Here is a 14,300-nt window from a genome sequence, read left to right as displayed (position 1 = left end):
GCCCATGGGGAGCAATAATCAGCCACAATGTATATCGACAAAATAAAACTTAAAAAAAAAAAAAAAAAAAAAAGGCCTCACAGAGAGAGTCCCTACTAAGAAGAAGGCCCTCACCAGTTACACACATTGACCCTGGACTTCCCAGGCTCCAAAACCCTGAAGATTGGATAGCTACAAGCACAGATCTGATCAGGAAGACCAAGTTCGCCATCACAGGTCTGCCTATAGATGAAAAGATCTTTGTGCACGTAAAGGCTATGAATGTGGCCAGTGTCAGCAAGTCCAGGTGCTCAAGACAGCCATGAAGGTAAAAAGACCCCTTCAAGAGAGTTCAAGAAAAAAAGCCTCTGCAAAAATGGCCACACCTTCAATTAAACCTAAGAAAGGGAGAGGGCCAACACCATTCAGCCTTTGTCATCGGCTGAATAAGGATGGAGTCACAATGAGCCAGAGCAGGATCAAAAGAGCATGAAGAATTACGCCACTTCAAGTGTCAACCTGTGTAGCCAGTAACTTTAGGGTGTAGACAAAGACCTCAGACCTGTTGGCGAAGTCTCCAGAGGTCTAGCTGCTAGGAAATGGCCAATCATGTAGACAGAATTTTGCACCAACAAGGTATAGCTATGGTGATGATGAAAATAAAATCAACCTCTTGTGAAACAGGGAAAAGAAAAAAAAAAAAGGCCTCACAGGGCTGGCCAGTTAGCTCACTTAGTTAGAGCACAGCCTTATAACACAACACCAAGGTCACGGGTTTGGATCCTCATATTGGCCAGTTGCCATAAATGAATGAATGAATGAATGGATGAATGAAAGATAGATAGCCTCACGCAGTATTTTGACATGTCCCTTTATTTGTTTTGAGATTTCTATACCTCCTAGTATTTCACCCTGATACAGTTTGGGATGAATGAAAGTTATTCATTTTTTGTGTGTATGTTTAAAGAGGAAGAAGGGTAGTTATAAAAGAGATGGTTAGGTATTTGAGAAGTTGTGCTTTTATGGATATAGTCCACTGGAATGTATGCTTTATAAAGGTACAGATTTTATTTTTTATTTATTTTTTGTCTTTTACCGGTTCATGATTATATGGGCCTAGAACAGTGACTGGCACATGGCAGACGCTCAATAAATATTTGAGGAATGAATAAATTGAATAAATGAACTAATGAAAGTGAAGACAATTTAATGAATCAGGAAATCATACATTCATACTGTATTTTCCTAGGGTTTGTGTGAGTGGGTTTCCACGGCAACATGAAAAACATTGGAAAGAACTCTGTGGTCGAATAGTATTGGATCCTGAATTTATGGTACAACTTCTCACAGGGGTTTATTATGCCATGTAAGTAGGGAGAATATGAAATTGTATGAATTCTTTCTAAGAATGTTTGGAAAATTTTAATATTTATCTTTCTTCCTTATCAGATATAACATTGAATCTTTTATTCCATGATGGGCCTATTATCTTGTTTTTCTACAGTTTCCTTTTAGTACTTTTAAAATAGCCAAAATATCACATAACTAGTCATTAAAATTGGAGTCTGGAAATTGCTAGGTTTTCTGTATGGAAAACTATGTATCTCTATATAGTTCTTAACCCAGGTTTTCATTCATGCGTTAAATACTCAATATCAATATATGATAAAAACCAATTTATGTGAAGAAACATCAGTAAACTATTTTTTTTTTTTTTTGTCTTTTTCGTGACCGGTACTCAGCCAGTGAGTGCACCGGCCATTCCTATATAGGATCCAAACCGGCGCCGGGAGCGTCGCTACGCTCCCAGTGCCGCACTCTCCCGAGTGCACCACGGGCTCGGCCCAGTAAACTATTTTAAACATAGTATTTGAATCTTCATTTTGTTCTTATAACCAAAAGTAGGCTAGTTTAGAAATGAAATGATGTAAAAATTGATATGAAAATCTTGTTTCACAACCACAATAGTAGGAATTGGAACAATAAAAAAAAAATTGTGTTGAAGATTAGATATATTTGTTAAAAACAGTAAATGAGGGTCGGCCCGTGGCTCACTCGGGAGAGTGCGGTGCTGAGAACACCAAGGCCCCGGGTTCGGATCCCATATACGGATGGCCGGTTCGCTCACTGGCTGAGCGTGGTGCTCACAACACCAAGTCGAGGGTTAAGATCCCCTTACTGGTCATCTTTTAAAAAAAACAAAAAACAAAAAAAAAAAACAGTAAATGATATGCTTCTCCATAGGTATAATGGACAGTGGGACCTTGGCCAGGAAGTTCTTGATGACATTATTTATAGAGCTCAGCTAGAACTTTTTTCTCAACCACTATTGGTAAGTTACTATATTTACTCTTTATTAAACATACCTGTGACTGTCAATCTTGCTCAGCCCATTCTTGCCATGTGATACCCTGAGTTACTGTAGAGAGTTACCCCACTATGAAGAAGTCCATTACCAGTGTTCCCTAGACTTTGAACTTCTCAGCCTCCAAAACTGAAGAGTAAGAATTTACAATGTGCCCAGCAGAGTTTGTGTGATAAGTACAAGCTGTGGTAGAATGGAAAGCCTACGTGAGGCCGATGATGAAGAAAAGGACAAAAACTCACCGTAATGGCTCACAGGTGTGAAAAGATGCACAGTGTCACTAATCACCAGAGATCACCTCACTCACACCTATTCAGATGGCTACTGTCTAAAAAACAAAATATAACGTGTTGGCAAGTATGTGAAGAAATTGAAATCCTTGTGCACTGTTTGTGGAATTGTAAAATGGTGCAGCCACTATGGAAAACAGTATGGATATTTCCCCTAAAATTAAAAATATAACTCCCATATAATCCAGCAATTCTACTTCTGGGTATATATCCAAAATAATTGAAAGGAAGGTCTCAATGAGATATTTGTACACCCATGTGCATAGCAGCACTATTTACAATAGCCAAGAGGTGAAAGCAACCCAAGTGTCCACTGATGGATGAATGCATAAACAAAATGTGATACATACGTACAATGAAATATTCAGTTTTTAAAAGGAGGAAATTATGACACATGCTACAACATGGATGAACCTTGAGGACATTGTGTTAAGAGAAATAACCCAATCATGAAAAGAGAAATACTATGAATCCACTTGTATGAGGTATCTAAAATAGTCAAAATCACAGAAACAAAATAGAATTGGGGTTACCAAGGGGCAGAAGAAGAGAGGGAATTGTTTAATGGGTACAGAGTTTAAGATTCGCAGGATGAAAAAGTTCTGGAGATCTTTTGCACAACAATGTGAATCCACTTAATACTACTAAACTATACACTTAAAAATGGTTAAGATGGTAATAAATAAATAAACAGATGGAGCTGGGAGCCTACCTTTCCTGCCACAACCAGTCATGCACCACGGGGCGGTCCAGGGTCCTGAGGCAGGAGCTGAGGGCTGCCACCCCCACCAACAACCAGGCAAGGAGCATGCCAGAAACATCACTTCTATGCAGGTGACCCACCACAGCCACTGCAATAACCACAGCTGCTGCAAAAGCGGCTAGACACCACAACAGTAACCACACTCACCCTGCAGGTGGCCCGCCAGCCACTCAACTGTATTAACACAAAGTCACCAGCGGAGACCAAAAAAAAACAGAGGACATCTCTCTCTCCAGGAAGCCCACTCCAGAGTAATAGAAGCAGCACTACTCTACAATAGTAATTGAGGTCACCTCTCTCAGCATTGGACAGATCATCTAAGCAACAAATCAACAGAGTAATTGTTAATCTTTCAAAGGGAGAGAACAAATCTAGGGTTATTAGAGGTGGGAGGTAGGGAGGGAGGGGAGATGGGGATAGACTAAATAAGGGGCATAAAGAATAAGTACGATTCATAATAATGAATATGCTAATAATATTGATTTGATCAACATACTTTGTACACAGGTGATGGTAGTCAACGTTGAACCCCCAAAATACGTATAATCAATTATGCTTCAACTAAAAAAAAAGGGGGCACATGAACACTCAGAGCCTCAGTTTTCTCTTCTAAAAAGGGAGATCATGGGCTGGCCCGTGGCTCACTCGGTAGAGTGCGGTGCTGATAACACCAAGGCCACGGGTTCGGATCCTATATAGGGATGGCCGGTTTGCTCACTGGCTGAGCGTGGTGCTGACAACACCAAGCTAAGGGTTGAGATCCCCTTACCGGTCATCTTTTTAAAAAATAAATAAATAAATAAATAAATAAAAAGGGAGATCATTTCCCTTGCTCTATATAATCCACTGTCCTGTTCATTTATTTGTTTATTTATTCAACGATTATTTATGGAGCACATACAATGGGCCAGATACTGTGCTAGGTGCTGGAAATACAGTGGTGATACGATATAAAACTGACCCTTGCCCTCAAGGAGCTTGCTGTGAGGATCAATAAAATAACAATTGTGAAATTGCTCTGTCAACTAAAAAATAAATAACCAAACAGATAAACATACCTATGCTAAAAAAAAAGGCACTACTGGGTTAAAAAAATTTAATATGTAATATATGAGGCAATCCAAATTATTAGGGGAAAAATTTATTCCATAATAGCAATTGGTTAACTATTGGAGAAAAAATTAGTTTAGATCTTTCCCACCTACCACTACCAAAATAAAGTTCAGATAAATTAAAGAATTGTATGTTTTGAAATCCTTTAAGAAAACAGAGAAGAAAAGGTTCTAAATATTTATTCAAATTTCTAGAGAAGTGAAGACTTTCTAAGCTTAAGTGATAGGACAAAAGTTACTAGATTGATTTTTTTCTGCATAAATATCTAAATTTTAAATCAACAGTTTTTGAAAGCAAAATTAATATTCAGTACAAAAACTAAGAAAAATATTCTCAGCAGGCATGACAAGAAAAAGCCAATTAATATTTTATTCTACATGAAAAGATTTTCTACTCCCCCACAAAATAAGTACATCTCCAAGAGGTAAATGATCAAGTAAAAAACCAACGTAAACATCCAGTAATGGAGTGAGAGAGCATTCTTCATGTGAAGGTGGTAATATGACACAATTCTGAATATCCTTCTGCAGAAGCAGTTTGGCATTGTGTGTTTATTTTCTTTGACTCTATCCCATGTCTAGCAATGTATCCCAGGAAACTGAATACGAAAAAAATGTATTATAAGTACAATATTACAGTGTTATTTTTAATTGCAAAGTAATAAAAACAATCTAAATATTCCTCAGCAGAGAATGATTTAAATCATATGATATTTACTTGATGAAATTATATATTTGAGAATTTATATTAAAGAAAAATGGTAGCTTGTGTTAAGTGTAAGAGCAGTATACAGCTATTTTTTAAAAATCTGGACTGGACAGAGAAAACATACAAAATGCTAGTGGTTGTCTAGGTGATTCGACTGTGGATAGTTTTTATTTCTTCTCAATTTTCCAAGTTCTTAATAGTATTTTTATAATGGAATTTTTAAAATATTTATGCACTTCCTACTTGCAGTACTTTAAGAGTACAGGTTTTTAAAAAGCCATTAGGTTTATATCTTTTTTTTATAATCTAAGCTGAATATAAATTTATTGAGGTAGGATTTACAATAATTTTTTGATATTTGAATTCCCATTTTTTTTCATCTCAGCATCCCTAATTTTACCCTTATGGCTACATTTAAACTAATGGATAAAAAGATTTTTTAAAATTACATTATTATAATAATCCTTTGTATTTATGAAACTCTTTAAATTCATAGTATATCCTTGCAATAATCTTATTTATAAATTAAGAAGAGGTGGAAATAAAAGTAAATAAGGGCAATAAAAGTAAAGAGATTAGTAATCCCTAGTCCTAGAATATTCCTTTATTGCTGGTGATCTCTGAGGGACCTGATAAATAATACCACCTTTCCCTCTTCAAATCTAAAGCATGACAAACAGACAAAATCATTGGCAGATGGAGAAACAAACATCAACTTTATTACTGAAAAAGGGTAAATTGAAAGACTTACCTCCCCAACCCTCCATCTAGACTTTGGAACAGCCCGCCATCAAGAAGGTTTGAGTGGGCAGATTAGGAACACCTCCTATCTGGGTTGCATTCCACTTGTGCTTATCCAAGTGGAGAGGGGAGGAAAGAGATAATCCTCTAGCTCAAGTTCTTTGCTAGAGTTGTACTACCCAGTTATGAAACATGGACCAGTCAAATGGCCATTACTTGCCAACCAGGTCTCTCCCTCTCCTCCTTGGGGAGTAAAAAGTAGTGGGACAAAATGCCAGAAGTGTGTAGGAAAAATTTCTCCTCATGGGAACAGAGAAGTGAAGAAAAGCCTAACGTTTATTAGAGATTAAATTTTGCATTTTGTTTATCATCTGAAGAATCATAAACTCATTATAAATTGTCTTATATCAGGATTCAAATGTTAAACAATTTTTTTTTTGAATTGGAATGCTTTTTCTCTTTGAAAGTCAGCAACTTCAAGGAATCAGTGGGGTATATGACTTGCATTTTTAAAAATAAATTCTCATTTGAAAAGCCTGCTTAAAAGAATACAAAACAATGGAGATGCAAACATTCCTGACACATTTGTAGTGTTACATGTTGTAGTATAAGGTTTAAATACATATTCAAAAAGTTATGGAGACATGAAGTATAGAATAAGCAGAAACTGTATATTGGTGGTAAATATATATAGATTTACATTATCATTTCAGGTTGCTAATGCCATGAAAAACTCATTACCATTTGATGCTCCTGATTCTTCACAAGAAGGCCAGAAAGTACTTAAAGTGGAAGTCACTCCAACAGTTCCAAGGATTTCTCGGACTGCAATTACAACAGCTTCAATCCGTCGTCATAGATGGAGGAGAGAAGGTGAGTACAAAATCCCTATAGTCCATTTATGGATTTAAGTAAATTTGTCACTGTTTTTACAGACTATATTAGCACATATTATTATAGTACTCTATATAATGAAAGTAAAATTTTTTAGTTTCTAAAAATAGTACTTGAGATGTGATTACATGCCCAAAGTTATTTTAATATAAATATATGTATATTTTTTTATGAAGTAGAAAGGTGTTATTTAGAATGTTCTATGAATGTTAAAACAGAAAATAAGATGAGGCTAGTTTTTGTCTTTTTTTGAACAAATGACAACAATAGGAAAGAAGTTGCTTTACAATACTGTGTGAAAAAAAGATACATGTATGAGCATTGTCGGAGAAACTATGTAACTGGCCAAACTAACAGTATAATACAAGCTATCCGTAAAAGAATTGATTCTTGTTTTTGGATTTTTATCTTTTCTTTTCCTTTTTTGGTAAGTGCTGAATCCAGCAGTATTTTATAGACATATGGTACTTAAATAGTCAAGCTGTCTTGCCTAAAAGATATTAATTGCCATTTTAATGATCCCTATTTTTCTGTCCTATTCATTTGCAAACCTCACATTGTTCATCTGCTGCCTTATGTGTGTGCATGCTGTGCACACACATGTAACTATATAAATAGTGTTTGTGTTTATATCATATCCATTTATACATTCTCTTATCTGCCTGGGTCAAAATGCTCAGAAAAGAATAGAGCAGCTCAAAAGCACTAAAATTTTATATGTTGAATCCCAGATGGCTTTGACTTCTCAAACGAGGCTGATTCGAGTATTCCTGGCTCCCCGATCCAACACGGCTCCACTGACGTAGGGATCAAACGTGTGCAAGAGGGGGAGGTGCTGGTGCGCAGGACCCCTGAGCATGGCTCGCCGGAGCCCAACTCAGCAGCAGCCACAACAGAGGGTAGGACAGAGATGAGGAGGCAGAAGTCAGTGAGGCAGTTGCTGGAGAAGGATCCTAGCTCTCTATCCCCAAGCAGAATATTTTTCCATTGTAGTATGTGTTTCCACTACCCAGGGTGTATTAGCTCCTCTTTGCAAAGCACCCCCCTTCCCATATGCCTAGCACCAGGTCAGGTACAGTCTTTAGCTACCATTTGTGCTGGCCTGAAGTCTGCATCCCTGTGGAATCAAAGAACAGCTTGGCATGGCTACTAACAAGGCAGGGGCCTGTCTCAAAAGGTCTGCAAATGCTTGGAAATTTTTCATTACTGAGCATGTTTATTCTAACATTAGGAAAGAAAAAATGCACCCAATGGACATGAGCCTTATTAGTCAATATGAATGATTTCATTTATATAATAATTCTTTAAAAATCTGTAAAGAGAACATTAAAACATTTGTATATTATCTTTGAGAAATTGAAGTTGGCTGGCCAATTTGTCTGTAATTCTAGGGTGTTCAATTAACAAGAACTTCTTGTGTCTTTGACAGAGTATGTTGGTATTAATTGGCTTTTTTTAAATCTGTAGATTAAGTTGTCTAGGTCTAACTAGTGAACTGACATCTTTCCTCTATAAATGAGCTATCCTGGTGCATACTTTATTTTATAATTTATTATAAATATTGTATTCTATAGCTCCTAAATGGAATTGTAAAGTATTATTTAGAGGTCAGATATACAAGTAGATCCTTTTTTCTACAATGTAAGTATCTCAACATGAGGATTTTTTTTACACCTGCTACCCCCCATCTGTAAAAGAACACTTCTGTCTGATAGGAAAGTATTTACAAGTACTTGCTATTTTGCATGTAATGTTACAGAAGTTAGCTTTGTGAAAGAGGGAACTATAGCCAAATAGTTTTTTCATAATTCAATATATTGCTACTGTGGAACCGTTACACTAATTTATGAAATAAACCAAGCAGTTCTAAAAGATCTTACATATTTCTACTTATTTTAAAGACCAAACATAAAGTAATTAACTTCCCCCATAGGGAAGTTTCTTGCTTTTCGGTGCATAAGAAATTTGAGCATGCTCAGTAAGAATCTAAATCTCCCCTCTGCTATCTTGTCCATTTGACCAGACTGGCCTTACTTTATTTAAGTGTTGCATGTGCATGACCTAAGGACCCAAAGAAGTTGGTGCTGTTTTAGAGATCCTTCTTTAAATGGCTGTGAAAGATGCAGCCCTCTCTTTTTGTTTTTTCTATATCTCTTTATGTTATCCCTAGGAGTCAGTTTTATCCTGTATAAATGCATAAAAGTAAGAATATGAATAGATGTGGAACCCAGAATTGGGCTAAATTGAACAACAGCCTATTTCTCAACATTCTTGCTAACTAAATGAGCCACTTGTTGTGTATCCACTACCATCGTTAGAATGTTGGGAGTATTTGTGCTAAATGTAATACGATGTTAATTAACAGTTGATGAAATTCTAGAAAGTGTGGGATTTCAGGTTGAAGCATTTCTTCCAATTTATCAAAAGTCATACATTTTGAAAAAAGAACCAAAATAGTAGTTCCTTTTTAATATCCTATTAAATCCTATTAAATATCAAAATATCCTATTTTAATATCTTCTAACACTGGTAAAATTTCAGTTTGGGGAGGGGAGGTGTAGCCACAAGGAAAGAGTAAATTTCTTGAGTGTGTTTGAAATTTCTAAAAAATTATTTTAGCTTTTTAATCTAGATTAATTATAGTTTTAAATCAATATCAGTAGAAGCTAAATTTATAAGGGAAAGCAGCCATGAATAGAAAAGTTCATTAAAAATCCTTTTTGGTTGTCTCTTCTTTGGATCATGAATAGTGTTGTTGTCACCTAGGGAGAAAATTACAAAGGAAAAATATTTTGAGACACAATTGCCTATTTATTCCTTGATGTTTTTTAAACAGAAGGAAGGAAATTACTAAAATCTGTGTATTTCTGAAGTCTGCTGGAGCTTTTGGATTAACATATATAATTGACCTAAAAAAAGCAAAAAAACAAAGAAAACATGTTTTCTAATTTTATAATTAAAATTCTGTTTATTATATGTTAAAACTGAAGGGAGAATATAAGCCCATCACCTGATTGTCAAGTAACATTCTATTTGTGACTTTTAAAACTGAAATTAAAAATTATTACTGAACTGAGAACAAAGCCTGTGTTTAAAGTATAGTTAGTGTTCATTGTATTGAAACAGCATTTCTTAGTATATAAATTATCAGTAGATTCTCTTGCATGGTGGCTTTTATGTTATCATCATCTCTTTTATGGCCATATTGCTTGGGCATCAGATCTGCATGTAGCAAGATTCAGAAGCTAGCACCAAGTCTCTCAGTCTCTTTTCCTAGTTAAATAGATATACCCAATGATACGTTTCTGTTCACTCCCAGTTTTAGATATACCCAATGATACATTTCTGTTCACTCCCAGTTTTATATTACTAATACCAATTCTGAACCAATAACTATCTTTTTGGGGGCATTTTGGAGTTCTTTATACTAATTGTAAGTAAATTACTAAAATGATATTGTTATGAATATAATTTAAAGTTTTAATTTTAAGGTATATTATATACAATTAATTTGAAGGAGTTGAGAGAGTGGTGTCAGCTGCTTCTATCCTTAGTAAATGCATTTTCATATGGCTTTGCATGTTGATTAAAGATTATTAAACTGCTGGATATAACAAGGTGCCTTTTGCTTTAAGGATAGCTCATTTGATTATTCTTTAGAAGAAAGGAGATAATCCATATGAAAAAATATAGCTAAGAAAATATTTTATTTTTCCAATTACTATGTTAAATAAAGGATTGTGTTTAAATATTTCATATGTATTTTGCTTAGGTAACCTGTATCTCAAAGTAATATTTGTTTTAGATTTTTTTCCTAACTTTACCTGAAGTATAATATTGATGTCTGTTTTATAGATTCAGTTTAAACTTTCTTGCAGTCTGGGAAATGTATTTAATGAGGTAGCAAATTGATATTAGTTTTTGAAAGAAGCAAATGTATCATTTTCTAAGAGAATGTTGATCATGCTTTCAGTAAGAGAACTGGGCTTTCTAGAAACCACAAGCTCAAAATATTATATATGCTTCTCTTCTTCCCACCAAACCCCAAGATAAGGATTCTTTTTTTTAACTGTGGTTTCTACATGAATTGTGATGGACTATGATAGTATTTTGTGGGTATGACAATAATTCATCTCAATGCTAAGAATCTAAATTACTATAGAAATACATAATTACATAAAATGTTATAGAAATACATAATATGTTATAGAAATATAGTATAGAAGATAAAAATCCTTCTTAAATATACAAGCTGGTTCTCTAACCCTGCTCCCTGATAATCAATATTTTCTTCACAATAATTGATCAAGAAAACATGGAAACCAATGAGTAGATATGTCCATAAGACAAAATATTATTGTGAAGTTACCAGAAGCAATGTAGCTTTTTAGTTTTGAGTTAGAAAAGCTACTGGTTCCATGTTAAAGTCTTGAAAGCCATGTAAAAGCAATTAGCTGAGTAAATATAAAATTTTGTTGTAGTTAAAAAAGGGTTTGCCCTGTAGGCATGAATGAGTTTTTGGTATAATTCTGGGTAACTGAAATTACAAGAGGGTTTCTATCTCTGTTTGCACAGTCTATCTTATGGTGGGTTAAAGAAGATATGAGGAAAAAGTTTTGTTTGTTTTTGTTAATAGGTATATATGGTAACCTCAAATTAATATTAGAGTATATTATAAAAATTTGTTAGCAAAATATTGTATTTCACCCAGTTTTATGTGCCTAAATATTATAGGATACTGCGTGTTTGTGTATAGTTTTACAAAAGCTGGACTAATTAAAGCTAAATGAACAGAATGAATAGTATATTAGAAATCTGTGTAGATTAAGGTTTATTCCCCTAAATCATTTAGGAGAAGTGCTGATAACAGGGCCATTGTCAACCTATAGCAAACATTACCCAAGAGATAAGGTCAGCATTGTTATTCACAGCTGCTTCTTATTTAGTTTAGCTATTGCTGAGTCTGTCTGATTTATTTTTTAGGTGCTGAGGGTGTAAATGGAGGAGAGGAATCTGTAAACCTGAATGATGCAGATGAAGGATTTTCATCAGGGGCTTCCCTCAGCAGTCAGCCAATTGGGACCAAACCATCCTCCTTTTCTCAGAGGGGAAGCTTAAGGAAAGTAGCAACTGGGCGTTCAGCCAAGGATAAAGAAACAGGCTCTGCCATCAAATCCAGTGACAGCCCTCGAGATTCAGTAGTTCGCAAGCAGTATGTACAGCAACCAACTGATATTAGTGTAGATTCAATTGAGCTAACACCGATGAAGAAACACCTGAGTCTGCCCGCAGGCCAGGTGGTGCCAAAAACCAATAGTTTAAGTCTAATCCGGACAGCCAGTGCTTCCTCAAGTAAATCATTTGACTATGTAAATGGCAGTCAAGCGAGTACCAGCATTGGGGTTGGCACTGAGGGAGTTACTAATTTAGCGGCTAACAATGCTAATCGATACTCAACTATCAGTCTACAGGAAGACCGGCTAGGTCAAGCTGGTGAAGGTAAAGAGCTCCTCAGCCCAGGAGCCCCCTTAACCAAGCAGTCTCGATCCCCAAGTTTCAATATGCAGCTAATATCCCAGGTGTAGTTTTGACATCCTCTCTTCTCTTTCTGCTTACCTTTTAAACTGAACATTTCATTGTGCAAGAAGACACTTCATCCCACATTGTGAAAATATTGGTCATCATAATCAGATTTGATTTAGTTTAGAGGTGTCTTCGTACTGTATTTTGTATGGAAACAGCAATAAGGTTTTCTTTTCCCTCCTTCCTATATCTTCTCTTGACCTATTCTTTGTAAATGTGTTTGTGAAGCAGTATAAAATGTTTGCCTTTTCCATGCCTTCCTTTCTTCTTGGGTGATGTGCAATCCATCGTAGGCTGATCGGTCCCATTTCAACACTGTGAGACTGAGGACACGTTAGAGGAAATGGTGTATATGATCCCTATGAAATGGTTCTTTGGATTTTGTTTAAAAACAAAACGGGTTTGTTCTCATAATCTATAGAACTATGAAGATTACTGGATCATATTTTTTTCTCTCTTAACCAGGAGTGCCTCAGAGATTCTGCTACGACTTTGGACTTCTCTGAGTCTGTGCAATCATTTTCTTGAGAAGCATGGGGAAAGGTGGTACACTGCTGCACTTTTTCATTAAAATGAGGGTAGCTCTTTTTTCCCCCATCTCCCTTATTCCGACGACATAAATGTTCAGTGACTGAGGCATTTAAGTTATGACCACCTCCATCGGAGGGTGGGGCTCTTAAATTGTGTAATTGATAATGCACTTTCTCAATGACTCTACAGTCATTATTAAGATGTCTTCCCTCTTCCCCACAAGGGCATAAGGTCATTTCTGTCCTTAAAGTTTGAGCAACTAACAAATCAGAGAATCCAAGGGGCGTGTTCTTTTTTCCAGGAATGATTGACACTTTGGTGCTGGGGTTTTGTGGGGGGAGGGATGGTTTTTGTTTAGCTTGTGTGGGATTGTTTGTGTGAGGGGAGGTTTTGATTGTTTTTCTTCTTTTCCTTTGTGAGCTGATGATGACTGAAGTAGAACAGTACGTCTTCAGGTAAAGAGAGGGATTTCTCAGTCCACTTTGTGATGTCAGACGGAGAAACCCTTTCAGCTGCTTTCTAGATGTACCTAAATTCAGTCAGATATTTTGGATTAAGAAACCTGAAGTCTTGATAGATCATGTACTCCAAGGAAATACATCAGGGACAGAAAATTGGCTGAAAACACTGACACTTCAATGTGACACATTTTTATAGAACATTTCTACCAGGGGGTACTGTCTTGATTTCTCCTACAAGGACCACACTGCCTTTGTGTTTAATGTAATGCAATTTGTGTACCTTCAAATCACATATCTGCAAAGTTTCTCATTTTCTAAAACTTTGGAATCATGCCAGTAAGCTAGATGTTGAATGTATGTAAGTAGCATTTGGTAACCGTTAAGAGACTACAAAAATACATTGTTGGTAAAAAAAAAAAAAAAAATTTTTTTTTTTTTTTTAGTTCTGATTTGGTTGGATGAGATTTTATTATAACCCCTTCTGGGTCTCAGAATGTTTGAAAAAGAAAGGACTATCTTAGGTTTTTGAAAATCAGTGTATTGTGACTTGAACTGTTAATTTATCCTTCCACAAAATACAACAGAGCTATTAGTGCTTTATACATTTAGACATTTTTACTTTATAATTGTGAAAGAAAAATAGACTGAATTTATAGAAAGCAAGTATTCTCCTAATCAACAAAGTTTAGAATTTATCTCTACCAATTAAAATTGCAGTAGATTTTGATAAATAGAACAACCAGAAAAATGCCTAATTTTTTTCACACCTAAAAATCCCCCCACCCCTTTTTGTTTATTGTAAGAACATTTTTTTCTGAAAAGGGATTTTCTGTTAGAGTTTTTATAAAAACAAGATGCTTGTTTGAATTGGT

The 14,300-nt window shown here is 35.5% G+C and overlaps 1 protein-coding gene across 5 annotated transcripts in view; it reads left to right on the top strand.

Moving 5' to 3' along the window:
• The window catches only part of HYCC2 (hyccin PI4KA lipid kinase complex subunit 2), a 70,689-nt gene extending 56,750 nt beyond the window's left edge, over positions 1-13,939 (top strand). For 4 of the 5 annotated variants that reach the window (XM_063094647.1, XM_063094654.1, XM_063094643.1 and 1 more), the window contains 5 exons: positions 1,229-1,345; positions 2,224-2,311; positions 6,673-6,832; positions 7,585-7,752; positions 11,837-13,939. In XM_063094647.1, the coding sequence (XP_062950717.1) occupies positions 1,229-1,345; positions 2,224-2,311; positions 6,673-6,832; positions 7,585-7,752; positions 11,837-12,438 (1,135 nt within the window). In that variant the 3' untranslated portion in view covers positions 12,439-13,939. The remainder of the gene's footprint in view (positions 1-1,228; positions 1,346-2,223; positions 2,312-6,672; positions 6,833-7,584; positions 7,753-11,836) is intronic. The other variant, XM_063094659.1, reaches the window with a different exon arrangement.
• The last annotated feature ends 361 nt before the right edge of the window (positions 13,940-14,300 follow it).

The sequence above is a fragment of the Cynocephalus volans genome, chromosome 1, assembly GCF_027409185.1.
Source record: "Cynocephalus volans isolate mCynVol1 chromosome 1, mCynVol1.pri, whole genome shotgun sequence".
In the NCBI taxonomy this organism is placed as follows: domain Eukaryota; kingdom Metazoa; phylum Chordata; class Mammalia; order Dermoptera; family Cynocephalidae; genus Cynocephalus; species Cynocephalus volans.
The sequence above is the reverse complement of the archived record's forward strand: the minus strand, read 5'-3'. Positions and strand labels throughout refer to the sequence as shown.